This window comes from Mirounga leonina, unplaced genomic scaffold (assembly GCF_011800145.1).
Source record: "Mirounga leonina isolate KUSES-001 unplaced genomic scaffold, KU_Mleo_1.0 Mir_101664, whole genome shotgun sequence".
Classification (NCBI taxonomy): domain Eukaryota; kingdom Metazoa; phylum Chordata; class Mammalia; order Carnivora; family Phocidae; genus Mirounga; species Mirounga leonina.
This window is the reverse complement of record NW_023270175.1, coordinates 25292777-25311262: the sequence shown is the minus strand read 5'-3', so window position 1 is coordinate 25311262 and position 18486 is coordinate 25292777. Positions and strand designations below refer to the sequence as shown.

The following is an 18486-nucleotide window of genomic DNA, read 5'->3' as shown; positions in this document are numbered from 1 at the left end:
GAGACACTCGTTCATCTCGCAAAGAAGATTCAATCGGTGTGTGCCCAAATTTACCCAAGCTCCAAACACTCCTCTCCCTTCCCAAAGAGGAAATCTTTTGAGGTGTGGTGCGTTTCTCTTTCTCTTCTTGCTCCTTTTCCCTGCTGTTCTAACACAAATTTCCCCAGCTTGGAAGTCACCTTTGACACCATCTCTCATCTCTCTTCCTCCAAGAGTATTTTCTCTACTCTCAGCCTCTCCACCTGGCACCCCAGAAGATTCACAGTTCTCACCTCTTGGAGAACAGTGGCTTCCTGTTTTCTCCATATTTATCAAATCACACCTTAGTCTCTGTGGGCTTTTTGCCTTCTCTGGACTTTCATTTCTACCTCTACATGTATGCACTACAAATCCCCAGCCCTGACCTGCCACTCTCCCTTCAGGCCTCTACCAGTGGGATAGCACATCCTGTTGAGGGACCTACCAAGCTCAAAAACCTAGAACTGCTTTGAAGTGAGCTCATCTCCCCCTTACAAACACGAATTCTTTCTCAAATTTTGCATACCATCAGTGGTACTATCAATCCAATTCCTATCATTCTGTCTAGAACTCCTGATTTTTTTTTTAAGATTTCATTTATTTATTTGACAGAGAGACAGCAAGAGCAGGAACACAAGCAAGGAGAGTGGGAGAGGGAGAGAGAGAAGCAGGCTTCCGGCTGAGCGTGGAGCCCGATGCGGGGCTCGATCCCAGGACCCTGGGACCATGACCCGAGCTGAAGGCAGACGCTTAACGACTGAGCCACCCAGGCGCCCCCGCTAGAAGTCCTGATTCTTAAACGCTTTCATCTCATGGCTATATCACCTCCTTGCTAAGACAAATAACATCCAGGCAACTCCAAGCTACCCCATTCTGGATTCACTCCCACTAACCAGCTCTTTAAGTTCCGTGAGGATAGTGAGCTTAAAAAAAAAAAAAAAAAAAAAAAGACCCAGAACAGGTGTTCAACTCCAAATTCTGTCCCTGTCAGGTCAGGAACTGTCCCAGGGACTGTGAGCCCATTTTCTCCTGTTAGTACTTGGGTCTGTCTGTACCTTCCCAAGAAATCTCATGGCTGCCTGTCCCCTACACCCTGGTTCCAGCCTAACCACACTGCCCTGTGCACACAGGGCTGGCCTTTACGAAACCCAGGTGAGGATCCTTCTCAGTCTCCCCACTGTCCCTTCCCCAGACCTAGCTTGATTACCCCAGAAGACCTAGCAAATTAGTTTACCTGTTTCTTCAGGACTGACCACCTAATCCAAGGCTGTTTTGCCTCAGCACAGAATCATTTTTCAGTCTCTTATTAGTGTTTGGAACTTGGAAAAAAAAGAAAAAACCAAAGTCAGAGATTGCTTGCCTGACCAGTAAGCAAATGTCTTCAAGCGCCAGACTCTACCTCTGTTTACAGGCCCCAGCGACTTAGTATGCCCCCTCACCCAGCCACCTCTTTATATCACAGTTCCAGGAGGAATCTTGACATGGCAATGATTCTACCAAGTGGGCCAATCCCCATGAGTTTTGGCTCCCCTGAGAATGTACCCCTCTCTCAACCCAAGCCAGTTGCTTGGTCCCCTCTGTCTCCTCCTTTAACGGGTACTTGGATCTCACCCAGGACATCACGTGCTCTGAGGCTGTTTCAGGGGGTGCTATCTCCTCACCACCCCACTGTCTTACACATGCACACATACAGTATGTGCAACTCGCGCCCTGTATCATGTGGCCTGAAGGAGTTGCCACTCAGCTCACTTCCCCATTGTTGTTCCAAGCTCCTCACTCCTCCAGCCTTCATTTTAAGCTCTAACACTCTCCATTCCTTGTCACCTAATGACTTCTTGGTCACTCCTGTATATTCATGGAGGATGTGGGCATCTGGGTCACAGCAACCCTCCTCCCACCCCGCCCCGCCCCAGCCCTGCTTTCATCCTGGCTGATTCGATGCCCATACCGATAAATCACCTGGAATTTGAGCCTTGCCTCCTTTTTCACTGCGAAAATCAAGATCCTCAAGAAAATAGTCCTCACCTTCCTTACCCTGCCACCTACTTAGATATCCTATTAATGCCCCTTCTTTCTTCCTCCCCTCTAGCCTCAGTCAAAGAGATGTTTCCTCCTCCCTTACGAAACATACACTGCAATCTGTACTCTGCATTCCATCACCTCCTCCCTGCCTCTTCCAGGATCTACTCCAACCATCATCTCCCTCCACCATCTTCAATGGCTCCTTGTCCACTAGCTTTCTTTTTTTTTCTCTTTATTTTTTTTAAAGGTTTTATTTATTTATTAGAGAGAGAGAGAGAGAGAACACAAGCAGGGGGAGAGACAGGGGGAAGGGCTGAGGGAGAGGGAGAAGCAGACTCTTTGCCGAACAGGGAGCCCGACTTGGGGCTCGATCCCAGGACCCTGGGATCATGACCTGAGCTGAAGGCAGACGCTTAACGACTGAGCCACCCAGGTGCCCCACTAGCTTTCTTTTTATTGAAGTCTAGTGGACACTAAGTGTTACATTATCAGTTTCAGGTGTACCACATGGTGATTCCACAAGTCTATATGTTCTGCTGGGCTCACCACAGTGTAGCTGCCATCTGTTCCCATGCAACGCCATTACAATACCACTGACTATACTCCCTATGCTGTGCCTTTCATCCCCGTGACTCATTTCTTACAAAACTGGCTCACTACCTCTTCCTGTTCTCCAAAACCACTTCCAGATCTCTCCTGAGAAACAGGCCTTTGTCTACACCTGCCTCCACTACCACATTAGTTTTCTCTCCCCCTCAGAGATGAGCTTCTCCAAAGAGTTGGCTACATTCTCCACACTCTCATCTGCTAGTCCAGAGATTAGCAATGTACAGCCAATGGAATCCGGTCTGCCACCTGTTTTGGTATGGCCTGAACCTAGGAATGCTTTATACATTTTTTTAAATGGCTGAACAAAAATCAAAAGAAGAACATTTCGTGACACATGAAAATGATGTGAAATTCACATTTCAGTGTCCATCAGTAAAGGTTTATTGGACATGGCCGTGCCCGTTTGTTTACCTATGGTCTGTGGCGGCTTTTGCACTGCAAGGCAGAGTTAAGTAGTTGCCAAAGAGACTGTAGAGTCTGCAGATAGCCTAAACTATTTACTGTCTGGTCCTTTACGGGCAGGGTTTGCTGACCTCGGCCTTGGTCTCCACCAACTGTCATTCCATGCTTCCACTAGAGGGATCCTTCTGAAGCACGCATCTGATTATATATAGCACAGCCCTGCTCCAAACCCTCCAGTGACCCCACTGTCGTCAGCTGTGGCTCCTTAGCCTGGCCCATGATGCTCCATAAGCCCCGACTCCCGACCACTTCTTCACCTCATAGCCCACCCTTCTCCCCCAAATATCTTTTGCTTCAGCCATTCGGAACTCTGCGGTCTCCTGAATGCTTCACGTGGTTTCCACACACGTATGTGCCTTTCATTGTGTTCCCTCTGCTTAAATGTCCTTCAGCCCTTTCCTCACCTAACCTCTCTCCTCTGACAAAACTCAGAATAAAGGTCACTAAGCTTTCTGGGATGTCCTGAGGCTGAGTTTGGGGCCCCTTGTATGAGCTCCCACAGGCCACTGGGCAACTCTCTCTCTTAGCCCTCCTGAAATATTGTCATGCTTGAGTTACATGTTTGTTGCTCCATAGGTCATGGGTACTCTGAGGGTAGGAACCAGGCATTACTTATTTCTTTACTGACAACATCTAGCATAAGGTCTAACCAAAATAGGTACTCAGTAAAACACATCTGAGGGGCGCCTGGGTAGCTCAGTGGGTTAAGCGTCTGCCTTTGGCTTAGGTCATGATCCCGGGGTCCTGGGATGGAGCCCCATGTCAGGCTCTCTGCTCAGTGGGGAGCCTGCCACTCCCTCTGCTTGTGTGCTCTCTCTCTCTCTTTCTGTCAAATAAATAAAATCTTTTTTAAAAAATAAAACACACCTGAGCATCAATGAATATCTCTCAAATTTAACTGAGGACCAAGGAAATCTCCGTGTTTGCAGATGACATTAAATTCTCTTAGGGACATAGACTCAGTTCAAGGACTAAACTGAAAGAGGATTTTACAGTACTGGGTACATAGTAAGTGCTCAGTAAATACCTGATCACTGAAAAGTGTAGGTAAGTTTAGCCCAGTGGTTAGCACAGTCCTTGGCTCACTTGAGGTGCTTGATAAACACTGAATTGACTCATTCCCACACTGGGGGAAAGGGGAAGGCTGGAAAGCAAAGTTGAGGCCATACTGTGGAAGATCTTTATGCCGCAGACATTTTTAACTCATTCATTTCCCTGGTCAAAGCTTCCTCAATGTTAATTTGGCAGCAGAAAGGGGGAAGAATGAAATGTAGAGAGATGGGCAGTAGGGGAGGCCGGTTCAGAGGTTAGAAAAGTAAAAGAAAAAAAAAGGGGGGGGCTAGAAACATAGTCTTGCTGAAAAGTCAGATGGCCTTAACTTACTGGATGCAGTAGGAATGGAAAAGAGAGGAGGGAGGCTGGGTACAGCAGCTGATGCAGAGGTAGGACTAACCCATCATGGCAACTGATTGGGTGGGTAGATAGGGAATGCTTGAGGAAGAATGATTGGAAGACTACTCCAAGGTTCTGAACCCACATAACCTGAAAACCTAGGGCTGTTAATAGCATTAAAATGGGAGTCAGGAGGTACAGCTTGGCTGTGAACAGGCTGGATTTAAGGGACTGGCGGGATATCCAAGTGGAGGGTCTGCAATTCAGGAGTGAAGTCAGGACCAGTGAAAGATGTGGGAGCTACACACACAATATTGAAGTTATAGGAGTTCGTGTGTTCTCCGAAGAACAGAGGGTAGAAAGAGACCCAGTTTTAGGGCAGTGGTATAGGGAATGTGCATATTCAAGAAGTGGGAGAGGGGCACCCGGGTGGCTCAGTCGGTTAAGTGTCAGTTAAGCGTCGGACTCTTGATCTCAGCTCAGGTCTTGATCTCAGGGTTGTGGGTTCAGGCCCTGCATTGGGCTCCATGCTGGATGTGGAGCCTACTTAAAAAAAAAAAAAAAAAAGAAGAAGTGGGAGGAAGAATAGGTCACAAATATCAGTTGGGGGGGGGTCCTCTGGGTGGCTCAGTCAGTTAAATGCCCCACTCTTGATTTTGGCTCAGGTCATGATCTCAGGTTCATGAGATCGAGCCCTGCGTTGGGCTCCCTGATCAGCACATCGTCTGCTTGGGGTTCTCTCTCCCTCTCCCTCTGCGTCCCTCCCCCTCACCAGATGCATGCTTGCCCATTCTCCCTTGCTCTCTAAAAAAACAAACAACAACAACAACAAAAACCCAAATATCAGTTAGGACCCAGTATAGTGCTAGAGTTTTACATTTATTTCCTGAACATACCAGCTCAGTGTGCTACAAAAGCGAGTAAGACTTTTGGTGTCATTTTCAATGTCAAGGCTACTTGAAATAAATAATCATATTAACCCCAGACAAGTAACCTAGGATACTTTGTGCAGATGTGGTAATGAAACCCCAAGAGAGATATTAGCAGATCTAGAAATGGTCCAGAGAAGAGCAATTAAAATAACCAAAGGGGAGAAGCAACTGATGTTTTTAGAAAGACTAAAGGGGTAAAGAACCCCTTTAGTCTGGAAAAATAGCTACAAGAATCTACAGATGCAGCAGCAGCAATAATAATGGCTAACATTTACTGAGTACTCACCATGCGAGGTTATTCTTTTATTCAAGATTTTATTTTTCTAAAGTAATCTCCACACCCAACATGGGGCTCGAACTTGCAACCCAGAGATCAAGAGTGGGATTATTCTAAATAATAGGATTGTGTTGTCTCACTCAATCCTAACAACAATTTTACCAGGTAAGTACTGTTATTATCTCCACTTTACAGATGAGGAAACTGAGGCACAGTGAAATTAAGTAACTCGCCCAATCTCCCGGATAGTAAAGGAGAAGCCAGGATTCAAACCCAATCTGATTCTAGAGCATATGCTTTTAACCACAGGGGTATAAACCTTTCAGTAAACAGGTCTTAAAGATGTGAATCAAGTAACCACAGTCTTGTTTACTGAGATTCAAAACTCAGTAAATGCCAAGGTGCCACTTAATGCATTAAGAGGGATACATCGTTTCATTGTTTGAATTTCTTACACCGAACATACACCATTTTTGCAAAGAAATAAAAAAGATGATGCGATTTCAATATAAATGTTGAAAATACTAGTTAATCAAGCAGGTAGTAAAATTCTAGAATTAGTTACCCAGGGAGGTTGGAATAAATATAAATAGTTTGAAGAAAGGTTTAGTACCTACAATAGATATATTCCTCTTATAGATACCTATAATAGCAACATATTCCTAGGGAAAGTGGATTTTTGAACTAGGTAGGAAAGGACAGAGTGTTCAGGAAAGAGGGAGAATCTGCGTGGGAAATGGAAGCACATCTGAGTGGTGCATGAAGTCACTCGCCTAGTTGGGTGGCATGTAACCAAGTTAATTAACTTGAAAACAATTTGGGATTGCAGTGCTTTCTCATTCAACAGACTATCCTGGGAAGACGTGATGAGCCTTCGTAAATAACATCTGGGTAGGAAACGCTTTAGAGATCATTATCCCCACCTTTAACAATTTCACATCATGGATCCTCTGTGCATATGGAAAATAGCTGTTTCTTTAGGAAAACTAAAGGCACTTCTGGGGTCACCTAGGAATTTAAATGCTCTTTCGCATGAAGTTTGACTTCTGTTCTAAGAGCTCACGAAAACATTGCTGCTCCTAGCTGTACCTTGCACTTTTGGAATGAACTCCAACCCAGAAAACAATGTAGGAATGGACCCAAGGTACTTATTTGAATGATACAATGATACAATCCTTGGTTAACTATGACTATGAATACCTTGGCTTCCCTTCATGTTAAAATTTACAGATGAGACCATTAAAATCCCACTCCCTGAATAGGAGTTAACCGTTTATTTCTAGAAAATGTGAATCTAGTGTAGTTTCTTTTGCATCCGTACATGGGTAAGATATTCAAAAGAAGAGAATGGGGGGCATGCGTCTTAAGGGTGTAGTGGAGAAAACTAAATTCGATGCCTGGCCACTTCCCTGAAGACTAGGATAATGTACTGGTGGCTTATACAAATACCAGATTTCTTACCGGCTCTTTTTTCCCCTGTAACCTCATCTTTTCAAAGGAAAGGAACCAGATCTCAGCTCCCTTAAGAAACCTAATCATTTTTCTGCTTCGGATAAATTAATATTAGCAGAGATAATTTAGTAGGATGCCTGAAAAGGCTATTTTCAATTTGACCATTATCAAAGCTAAAACCAAGGGTTAAGACTTTTTTTCCCGGTCAATTATCTTTTCTATCTAGCCACCTCCCAGGGGCGAAGGAAGCACTTTCCTGTCAAGTACAGAAAGATTATTTCCTGGTTCTTCCTGATTGTGTGGTTTATAAATATGCCTACATTTGTAAGAAATACATTACACTGTACTTGACATTGATTGAGTACTGTGTCAAATCTTGGCTTAGAAGTGAAAGAATTGGAGTGGGCCCAGACGAAAATAATGACCATAATTAAAAGTTTGGAAAATGAGACGGAGGACAAAAATTGTATAAAGGTAATCTGAAGGCTCTTGGATGCCTTCTTTATATTCTAATTTTTTTTCAGCTTTGAGGAAGCTCAAGTACATCAGAAAATGTTTATCATCAATCGAGGGGTCATCAAAATTTAAGAGTATATGCAAGTCCCAGGGATTTCTGAACCCAATTCAAAAAAATGGAAGGACTCTCTATAGAGATCCTTTCAAACAAGGCTACATCACTCCCCACTTCTTTCCCATAATTCATTCAGCAAACAGTCTTTGAATGCCTACCATATGTGACAGGCAATATTCTAGGCATGGACAGAAATCTTTGTTCTCTTGGAACTTACCTTCCAATGGGGGAAGAGAGTGAACAATAATAACACAACAAACATAATAAACAGGTAAATTATAGAATATTTCAGAAGGTGATATTAAAAAAAGAAAGAAAGAAATGGAGCAGGCTAAGGGGACCAGGAATGGGAAGACTGCAAGTTTAAAAGGGGGTGTCCAGGATAGGCATCTTTGAGCAAATGAGAGTTAGCAAAATTGATGCAGCTAAAAAGTAGAATCCTGACAGGGCCGAGGGCATTTACCTTGTGATATGCAGCTTACAACGCTGTGCCAATCAGACAAGGGGCACTGGAGGAGTTGGTGCAGAGTTTGGAAAAATGGATGAATTGCGTCTTAGCCATATTCAGTTTGAAGTGCCGCAGGATAGAAATAAGCGATTAGCAGGTCTGGAAATGCAGGTCTGGAGCCAAAGAGAGACGTTTGAGATTGAGATGTCACTTTGGAATTACTGTGTTACCGCTTGCGGTGGGAATGAAGAGGTGAGCTCGCCATAGGAGAGCAGAGTGGAAAGAAGGGGAGACTCTCACTAATGAATGTGTACATTTTAGGGGATGGAGACAAAGACAAATCGAGAAAGGAGAGTACACTTTTTTCCTGATCAGAGATAGAGGTGGGCTGGCGTTGTGCGCGTCCTTTTATTCCTCCCCTTTCATTTCTCCCTAACGTAAGCTGCCTCTCTTCAGGACAAAAACCCTCCCGCGCGGCACCACAACCCCTTGGGGCGCGAGTCTTTCTTCAAGACCTTTTGAAGGTAAGGAGAAGGGAACTAACTTTTACGGAGCATCCCACGCGTGCCACGTGTTTGGGGTTCCAAATACCGGGTTGTTCTCCTCTGCACCCCACCCGCCTCTTGGCTTTCACACCCTTGCCTCCTTCAGCAGTGTTGGCTCCCAGAGGGCTGAAGCACTGTACCCGCCAGCAGAAAACAAAGGACCCAGCGGGACGGAAAAGCAAAGCAAACAAACAAACCCCCCTGCGAGGAGTAGAGACCCAGCGCCGCCGGCCTTGAACCTCCGCCTCCAGCCCTCCCGGTGCCCCGCCCCTCGGCCCCGCCCGGGCCCCTCGCGGGCCCTGCCCCTTGCTCCGCGGCCCGCGCTCATTCGCTGGCGCCCTTCCGCTCCGCTTCCCCGTTGATCCGCTCTCGCCTCCTTCGGTACGCTCTCCGCTTAGCTCCGCCCCTCACGGAGAGACGGTGCACGCAGGCTCGGCTCATGGTCACTCGCGGACCTTATTCCGTGTCGCTTTCCCCTTCTTCCCGGCATTCCTGCTTCCGCTTTCTCACGGCTCTTTGGTTTTTCCACCTCCGAGGCACTTCGCGCCCAGGGGTTCGGTGACGTCATCTCTCTGCGCTGCGCGGACACCCGCCAGTGGAAGAAGGAACCGCTCGCCGCCCTTCGCCTCTTTTGTTGGGCTGCTGCTTCTCCGGAATCATGGCGCCGTCACTGTGGAAGGGGCTGGTGGGCGTCGGCCTCTTTGCCCTAGCCCACGCGGCCTTTTCCGCTGCGCAGCGTAAGTGCTGGGGGAACCGCGACCGCTCCTGTGTGGGACTCCGGGGGTGGTGTGTGGGAGCACCCCGAGGGAGTGTCGGACCGAGTGTCCCAGGAATGGTCATTTGAGCCCTTAGAGTTGGGTGGTGACTCCGAGAAGCGGCGCGGGGCTTCCCGGTGGAAGGCTCGGAGTCTGAGTTTGAGGAGATGGGCACCTGAGATTGCAGCAGGGGTGGAAGGGGAAGAGGGTGTCTGGGAGAGGGCTCTGAGCTGGCTGCAGGGTGGGCAAAGAGGGAGTCTGTGTCAGGCTGCAGGGTGGCCAGAGAGGGAGTAGGTCCGGGAATCCGGGACAGGTGATGTCAGATCCAGCGTGGGACTGAGCAGGCAAAGTGTCAGATTGAGGACCTCGATGCTCATGGTCCCATGACAACTAGGTGGACAACATCTTGGGCACTTCTGGGCTGTCCAGGCAGAGACTGAGAAGTTAAGTGACCGTTTGCCTCATGGGGGCATTGTGGTACAGGAGAAAGAGCACTGGACTGGGAGTCTGGAGGGCTGGTTCTGAAAAACTTGCTTTACCGCTAAATCTGTGTGACCTTGGGCAAGTCATGTCCCTTCTCTGAGCCTTCATTGAGATGGATTTTAATTCTTGCTTTTTCTGTGTCACAGAGTCACTGGGAAGTTTAAAAGAAAAAAGTAAAAGTACTTTAGCATACACATACAATTGTATCATCAAGAAGAAACTTGGAGTCTAGCAGAGGAGGTGGTGCGGTCTTGAGACAGCTGATCTGTTTTGTGGTCTTCCTTCTCTACTAGACCAGGGGTCAGCAAACTGGCCTGTGGGCCAAATGCAGACTCTCTTCTGTTTTTGTAGTGAGCTAAGAATGTTTTCACATTTTAATTTGTTGGGGGAAAAAAAGCAAAAGAATATCATTTTATGATCCATGACAATTACATAAAATCCAAGTTTCAGTGTCCATCAATGAAGTTTTCCTGGCAGATAGTCACACCCATTCGTTTAGGTATTGTCTGGCTGCTTTCCAAGTAGGGAGTTGAGTAGTTGACACAGAGACAGTATGGCCTGCAAAGCCCAAAATATTTGTTATCTGACTTTTTACGGGAAAAGTTTGCTAACCTTTGCCCCAGCCTATAGAGCCCACGAGGGCAGCCCATTTTGTTCATTGCTGCGATCCTTGTGCCTAGCACAATGTTCCCCACAGTAGGTACTCAGTAAATTTGTTGAATGAAGGAAGTGAATTCAAAGTTGAACTTTATTCATTTGCTAGATTACTTTCCATCTTCAGGAATAAAGTAGAAAATGAAATGTGAATTCCTCCAAAGCTTTAATTTTTTTTTTTCAAGATAAAACCTTTTGTTTGTTATATAGAATTAAAATGATCCAGTTATTTTAACTACTTTTTACAAACATGTATTGACATTTGTCTGATGGAAACTCAGCTTTATTTTTTAAATACATTTTTTTTTGAAATTTTACAGAAAAGTTGCAAAGATAGTAGAGTTACTGTATACCCCCACCCAGTTTCCTGCATTGATAACACTTTCTATTACCACGGTATATTGTCACAACTAAGAAACTGACGTTGGTATAATACTACTAACTAAAGTCTAACTTTTATTTGGGTTTTACCAGTTTTTCCAATAAGGTCTTCTATTCCAGGAATCAAGCAGGGTATCACATTACATTTGGTTGTCATGTTTCCCCGGTCTTCTCTATTCTGTGACAGTTTCTCCAAAGCTCCAGTCTTAAATGACAACAATAATAATAGCTAACGTTTATTAAGTGCTTACTATGTGCCAGGCACTGAACTAAGCGCTTTACATCTATCATCTAATTCAGTCCTACCAAAAGCCCTGTGAGGTAGCTATTGTTGTTACTGCTCTTGAAAGATGAAGTTGAGACACGCAGTTTGTGCAAGCTGGGAAACTTGCATAAACTGACAGCAATGATGGTGGGGCCAGGATTCAAAGATAAGCAGTTTGACTCTAGAGCCTATGTGCTACACTGCTTTATGAAATTCAGTTTTGTGTAAGTGGTTGAAATTGCGCTGTGCTTAGGTGCCAGAGGTACAGTGATGCCCCAAGGGAGTTCAAAGTCAAGTGGAATCAGTAAAGAACCACAATAAAGTGATACAGATGCTATGCTAAGAGTATGTCAGGATGCGTGGAGACAGGCCGGGGATGGGAGGTGGGAGACGAGAGGGTTAAGGGAATATCTTAGAGCCTTGAGGCTCAAGGGTGTTCAACGGACCAGCCTCCAGGGAATCGCCTGGGAGCTTGTTAGAAATGCAGAAACTCAGGCCCCGCCCCAGAGTTTATTGAATCCTAATCTGCATTTTAATAAGATCCCCAGGTGATCTGTCTGCACATTCGTTTGAGAAGCACTACCCTAGAGATCAGGATACTGTGGAGTACTGCGTCATTTTCTACAGTTGGCTTCAGCTGTAAAATTTTACAGTACTCGAGCAAGGAGATCTCTAAAGTCCAACCCCTTCGTTTTACAGATGAGGAAATGCCTGGTTAGAGGTAGTGTTAGAGTCCGATTAGGCTGCATGCAAAGAAGAAAGCTGGCTAGGAATTGAACGGACAAGTAGGAAGTTAGCCAAACCTATTTTTGGTATTGGATTGATGTTTCTTTAAACCTGTAAGATAAAACTTCAGAAATGTCTCTAAACACATTTTCTTTTAAGAGTCACTGCATGTTCACTCACAGCAATTTGGGTTTTTAAGTCCACAGCACATTGTTAAGTAGGGATCGTGCCAGGTTTTTCTAGAATTAGGATTTTGTGTTTTTGTGTCTCCGGTGGGATGAGAATGCCTTGTGGCATTCGTCACTGCAGTGGGACCTCTTTATAATGCTCATGTTGCAAAAGGACTGATATTTACCTTTGAAGCGAATTGTGTCGTGTCAGACTGTAGTAGCAGATAGCAAGCACACTGTTGTGCTATGGCAAGCTCACCTTTGCTGGGATGAACTTTGTTACGGCGGAATGGCTACCATGTATCTACTGTAATCTTCCCACTATCCCCATTTTACTGTTGCAGACACTTAGCAGAAAGATACTGTATTTCTTTGATTCTGAGACACACTCCCCCTCCCACTCCTACATTTTAACACTCTGAAATTGAGATGCATGTTACAGTGCATGAAGATGTCTTAAGGTTTGATGAGATAAAGTCAGTGACAGTAAGTGGAGGAGCTGGTTTTATGATCCAGGCTTATCAGCTTCCAAATCCTGGTCCTTTTCTTTCATACCTTGCTGCTTCCTGAGGCTAAGGCAGCAGCAGAATTAGGACTTAATCAGAGAGGCAGAAATTGACGTTCTGGGGGCACCTGGGTGGCTCAGTCGTTAGGCGTCTGCCTTCGGCTTGGGTCAGGATCCCAGGGTCCTGGGATCGAGCCCCACATCGGGCTCCCTGCTCAGCGGGAAGCCTGCTTCTCCCTCTCCCATTCACCCTGCTTGTGTTCCCTCTCTCGCTGTGTCTCTCTCTGTCAAATAAATAAATAAAATCTTAAAAAAAAAAAAAAAAAGAAATTGACGTTCTGGAATTTCTCCTATCCCACCGCTGCCCCAACATAGTCTCTCAGGAAAAAAACATGTCCATGCCAGTATTACTTTATCCATACCTTGTGATGGCGGTGCTATTTCAGAGTTGAGGTTTTCTGTAGGATTATCCGTTTTTAAATAATTGTGATTTCTTTGACCAGTTAGTGAAAGAAACTTGTTAGTTTCAGAGGATTCTAGTTTTCCCATAGTACCGAAAGGAAAAAAAAAAAAAAAAAACCCAACATGTTTAGGTATTTCTTCCTCATACTTGCTCACCTTTCACTCTTACCGTGTTTTGTAAGGTGACAAAGCAGGTCATGATGAAAGTAAAATAGTTCAAGATCAGGCTGACTGCCTTAGAAGATAGAGGTTTTTGAGGAATCCGGGATTAGCATTACTTTATGTAGCATATAAGTCAGCCGCTTCTTTGGTATATTGATTTGCTTGCATTTTAAGAAAGAAAAATGGGCTACAATTTCCTTAATGGTATGCTTCTGGTTTATAGATCGTTCTTATATGCGATTAACAGAAAAGGAAGATGAATCACTGCCAATAGATGTAAGTTGGTCATTTATATTCCGTTAAAATATATTTTAAAAATTAGCCACATAGCTTATAATAATTTTTTACTGGTTCTTGTTCTCTTAAATTTTTCCAGACATGAAGTAACATCTGTTCACTACTTTACTCTTTGTCACTCATTGTGAAACCCGAAGATTTGGAAACAAAAGATTTCTCTGTTTGGTTTCTAGAACTGTAGTTTAAGTAGTCGTTCTAGAAGTTGCTCTGTTCATAGTCTGAGATGGACTTAAGTTGATTACTTGACTTTATTTCTTAGCAAAGTTCCTTTTTATGTAAAGTCTAAGAACAAGCAAAACTAAACATTGTTTAGGGACATATATGTAGGTGGCAAAAGTAAGGAAAAACAAGGAAGTGTTTTTTTTTTTTTTAAGCTGAAATGATATGTGAACTCCACTCACCATTTTTTTTTATCTTTAATGGATTTTAAATGACAAGATAGTAACTTCTTTGTAACAGAATCAAGCAGTAAGCATAAAAAGTAAAACTGACCCCATACAATAAAAAAGAGAAGTGACCTCACTGCTCAGCAGTTCTGCTGCTACTCCCACCAGTTTGGAGTATGTCAGTAGTTCAGCTCTCCTCCTGTGCATAAACAGCATTCTTTATTTACATTATGTATAGTTTTACCTAATCAAAACAGTTTTTCTTTTAAAAAGTTATTGTCTATGTGTATATATGTATAGTTTTATAATCAGCCTTTTATTACTTAACATTATTTATCTTGACGTAACTTCATGATAACTCATAGATTTGCCACATTCTTGTTAATGGTGCCTATGATTGCATTGTATGAAATAGGTCTTGGTTCACTGGTGGCAGGAATGTGTAAGCTGGTATAACATGTGACATTAGTTTTAATTCAGAAAGTTAGAGTAATAGCTTGTGGCTAATTTTGACTTTAGTTGTCTGTAATGAAAGTTATGATAGATGGGACTATTAAGCCACTCTCCTATCACCTTTGCTTTGCTTTGTGGTAGATTACCCCTCCCCTAATACCACACACATATTCATTTATATCTACTTAAAATGCCTTGCTTCTGTTTACAAACTGGGAAATCTGAAAAATGCAGAAAAATCACAGTCAAGAAAATCAAATGTGCCTGTAATCCCAGGTTGGTTAATATCAAACACTGCAAGTTTTTGCTTGCACAACCTCTTTGGAAAACGTTTTGGTATTACCTAGTGAAGTTGAATGTGTGTATACTCTCCCCCAGTGATTCTACTCGCATGTGCCAGGAGACCTACTGCAGGGTATCTCTATAGGCATTGTGAAAGTAACACACAGGAAACAGCCCACATAGCCATCAGCAGTGGAATGAATAAATTGTGGTATTTTCATATAATGAAATATAGAATACAAAGAAAATGAATGGCTCTAAGGATATACTACAACAGGGATGAATCTCACAAAGTTCAAAGATGGGAAAAAGTAAGCAATATACTTTTTAGAGGTACATACATATCTGGTAAAATTATAAAGAAAAGCCTTAGAGAATTGATTAATATACAATTCAGTACAATAGTTAACTATAGTTAACTTTGAGGGGGTTGGTGAAGGAAATAATTGGAGAGGGACACGTGGGACTAGAAAGGGACTGGTAGTTTTATTTCTTAAGCTGGGTGGTGGGTCCAGGGGTATTCTTCTTTATACTCTATGATATTTAACAATAATACATTAACAAAGTCTTAGTTGCTCTTGGAAGCAGGTAATAGTTGGTAACTGAGTTCTGAATGGCTCAGTACCTGTTTGCTATTTGAGCAAAACCTAGAAGTATTTTTGCAGCTGCTCCACAGAATTTGTAGAAGATTTTATTGTGTCTGAGTTCAAATTATTTAAAGTGAGAATTGACTCGATAGGATCTGGGAGAAATACGTGTCAGAGGCTAAAAAGAGATGGAGGGAAAATTACAAATTTTTATGATAACATTTGTATGTTATTTGATAATCTCAATCTTTATACTCACAGATAGTTCTTCAGACACTTCTGGCCTTTGCAGTTACCTGTTATGGTATAGTTCATATTGCAGGAGAGTTTAAAGACATGGATGCCACTTCAGAACTAAAAAATAAGTAAGTCCTTCCCTTTTCATAGGCACTTCGTTTCATAGGGGTTTTGCTTCATTTACATAATTTAAAATGTATGTTTTCTGGTACATAAAAGTTGATTTTGTTTTTACATTTTGATGATGCAGTTTGTGTGAATAATGAGGTCAAAATATTGAGGCAGTGTTTGATATGATAGAAAAATGGAAGTTGAATGACAGATTATTGACATTAGACTCAGATGTCATGTTATATTTGCTTAAAATTATTTATTGGTTCGATGGGTGGAAGGGGATAGACAAATAGGAAGATATTCCCTCAGAAATGTTTTCCTTTCATCTTTTCTTTTTTCCTTCCCTCCCCTCCCACCCCCCTCCCTTCCATTTTTTCCTCTTTTTATCCTCATGTCTCAGCTTAGTCTTTGGAAGAATAGGGGTTTTTGGTCCGTTTCCTCTATCACTTGAGCCTAGACTGTGACCTAAACTGCTCTTTGGCCTTTTCCTATTCTTGGATTACAGTATATTTGTTATTCTGCTTTCTCTTTTCTCCTGTGCTGCTTCTAAGCTATTTTCTTGAGCTTGGCTTGCTTTTCTTTTCCATATTGCTTACTTTCATAAAGTTATCCTTTAGCTTTGTTCAATTCCATCTCTGGACTTTACCTACCTTCTTGAGCCTGGAAATTTTAACCCTTTACAATGTGTCCTCAGAAGGGTTCACAATAAACATTTATTTGTTAGAAGAAACTCACCCCCTCGTTACTTTTACTTTTCAATTTACATTTTAAATAGTCACATGTCAGGCTTCCTGTTTTATGTAGGAGTATGCTTGGAATTTTAGGTGGGCTGACTTTGAGATTTGAGTTTTTATCAAGGCAGAGTTGTCTTTGTTCAGGAAAATAATGTTTAAACAAACCAGTACTAAAAGCCGTACACTTAGGTGTTTGTGAACTTTTTTCGACTACACATATCTCATTGGGAAAGAAGAAAGGATACTCTACTATTACCACCCACTATAGTTCTTACAAAGAGTCTACCAAGAATCACAGGCAAAGGGCCAGGAAAGAAAGAAGTAAAACAGAATGGCATTAAGTAGGTGGTAGCAAAATATATAAATTTAGTAGGTGGTAGCAAAATATATGAGTTTGGACAACAGTAGGTACAGAAGGGCCAAAGGAGTTTTTTTGTTGTATTTGAAAGATTCTTGGAAACAGATCTATGAAATGATCATATTGCTTGAATAGTGAGGGCCAAATGAGAATAATCAAAGGTACAATCTATGTACTGGTTTTTTAAAAGACTATTTGGCATGGGCTAGCTAGTTTTAAGATTTATAGAAGTGATTAAAGCTGAGCGATTATTTGTGCTATAGTCATAGGCATCTTGGAAGGAGTGGCTGAAAGAAAGATTTGAGAGCTTTATGTTGCTTTTCCAGGTTTCTTATTTTCCTTGTACAGGAAAAAAAAAATCACGAGACCCAATATGATTGCCATGTATAGCCTGATCTCATGGATTTAAACTTAGTTAAGAGTATAACCCATAGCAAATTCATAATTCATTAGAAGCCTGCTTGTTTTCAAATAGGCTTTTGTACAGGTGTATCTAAAGTGGATACTTTGTTTTTTTCTTTTAAGGACATTTGACACATTAAGGAATCACCCATCATTTTATGTATTTAACCATCGTGGTCGAGTACTGTTCCGGCCTTCGGATACAACAAACTCTTCAAATCAAGATGCATTGTCCTCGAACACATCATTGAAGTTACGAAAACTTGAATCACTGCGTCGTTAAGATTTTTACAAATTATAATAACAGGACAGGACACAGAGCTGGAATATTGGAGTTTGGGGTATAAAACACTCCCCCCATCATCAGTATTTATATTATATTGATCTTTCAGACCTAATTAAAAAAAGTCTGTGGCTCTTGTTTGTACACTGTTAATCAAATCGTTAATGGAGCATAAGTTATCTGTGAAATGAGTCTTTGATCTTTCATAGAGAGAATTCTTTTTTCCATTTAAAACAAATTCATATCATTTGTAAAAGTCACTGTTTTGAACACATTACTTTGAAAAATGTTGATGATTTTGTAATTATTTATTTTCTTAGATTTCTTTTCTTTTGCACTTGAGTTTTTAGGATCCTTTTGGAAATAATGTGACTACTGCATTTTGCAGCATGAATGAAAGTTAAAAAGTCTTCGGTTCTTAACAACAAACGGACTTCTCTAAAGAGACCAAAATGGTGGCTTATCAGTTTTTCTTACGACCCCTAAAAAGTGGCTCTGCTTCAGCAGATGCTTGCCAGTTTTTAATTTCTCATGACTTCTTGCCCCACCCCACTCCCATATACCTCCTAACATCGACTGTCTTGTTTCATCACTTCTCTGGGGTTCTGTGTGCAGTGAGCAATTCTTGTGTCAGAAATTCTTTGTCATAAATATATTTAACAAATTCAACTTGCTGTAAAGCTACTTGTGTTCTCTTCATTTCTCTGTCAGAAATTTCCCCAGTTGGTTATGTAGTTAAAGAATAGTTGAAGACAGACCAAAAGACCATTCATGATTTCATGGGTTATCCTGCCTGTGTAGAAAAATAGTAATCACTGAAGAAAACTGATTACTTGTCATCAGCCAGTTTAACTTATTCAAAGTCTCTGTTATTTTATTGCTTACTAAACTAGCAAATTAGTAAAACTAAAGGAAACTTCTCATCAAAGGTAGGCTTCAAAGGCATTGGGACAAATATGTTTTAAATATTTGGAACTAATATCTTCAATGAAAAACAATTAAAGTCATTTAAGAAACTGTTTTATAGCTTCGGATTCGTTAGCAGGCTTAGAGTTTTTCCAT

General features: G+C 42.3%; 2 protein-coding genes across 2 annotated transcripts in view; one reads left to right on the top strand and one right to left on the bottom strand.

Annotated features, from left to right (window-relative positions):
• SLC9A6 (solute carrier family 9 member A6) overlaps positions 1 to 8912 on the bottom strand; it is a 61354-nt gene extending 52442 nt beyond the window's left edge. Inside the window, exons 1-2 of the mRNA XM_035009152.1 lie at positions 8728 to 8912; positions 1253 to 1337 (exon numbers count right to left, since the gene is read on the bottom strand). The gene's annotated coding sequence lies outside the window, so the exon portion shown is untranslated. The remainder of the gene's footprint in view (positions 1 to 1252; positions 1338 to 8727) is intronic.
• A 228-nt stretch (positions 8913 to 9140) lies between these two features.
• MMGT1 (membrane magnesium transporter 1) lies at positions 9141 to 18216 on the top strand. Its single transcript, XM_035009117.1, has 4 exons — positions 9141 to 9465; positions 13515 to 13567; positions 15558 to 15661; positions 17265 to 18216. The coding sequence occupies exons 1-4, from the start codon at positions 9387 to 9389 to the stop codon at positions 17422 to 17424; spliced, it is 396 nt and encodes a 131-aa protein (XP_034865008.1). The 5' UTR covers positions 9141 to 9386; the 3' UTR covers positions 17425 to 18216.
• The last annotated feature ends 270 nt before the right edge of the window (positions 18217 to 18486 follow it).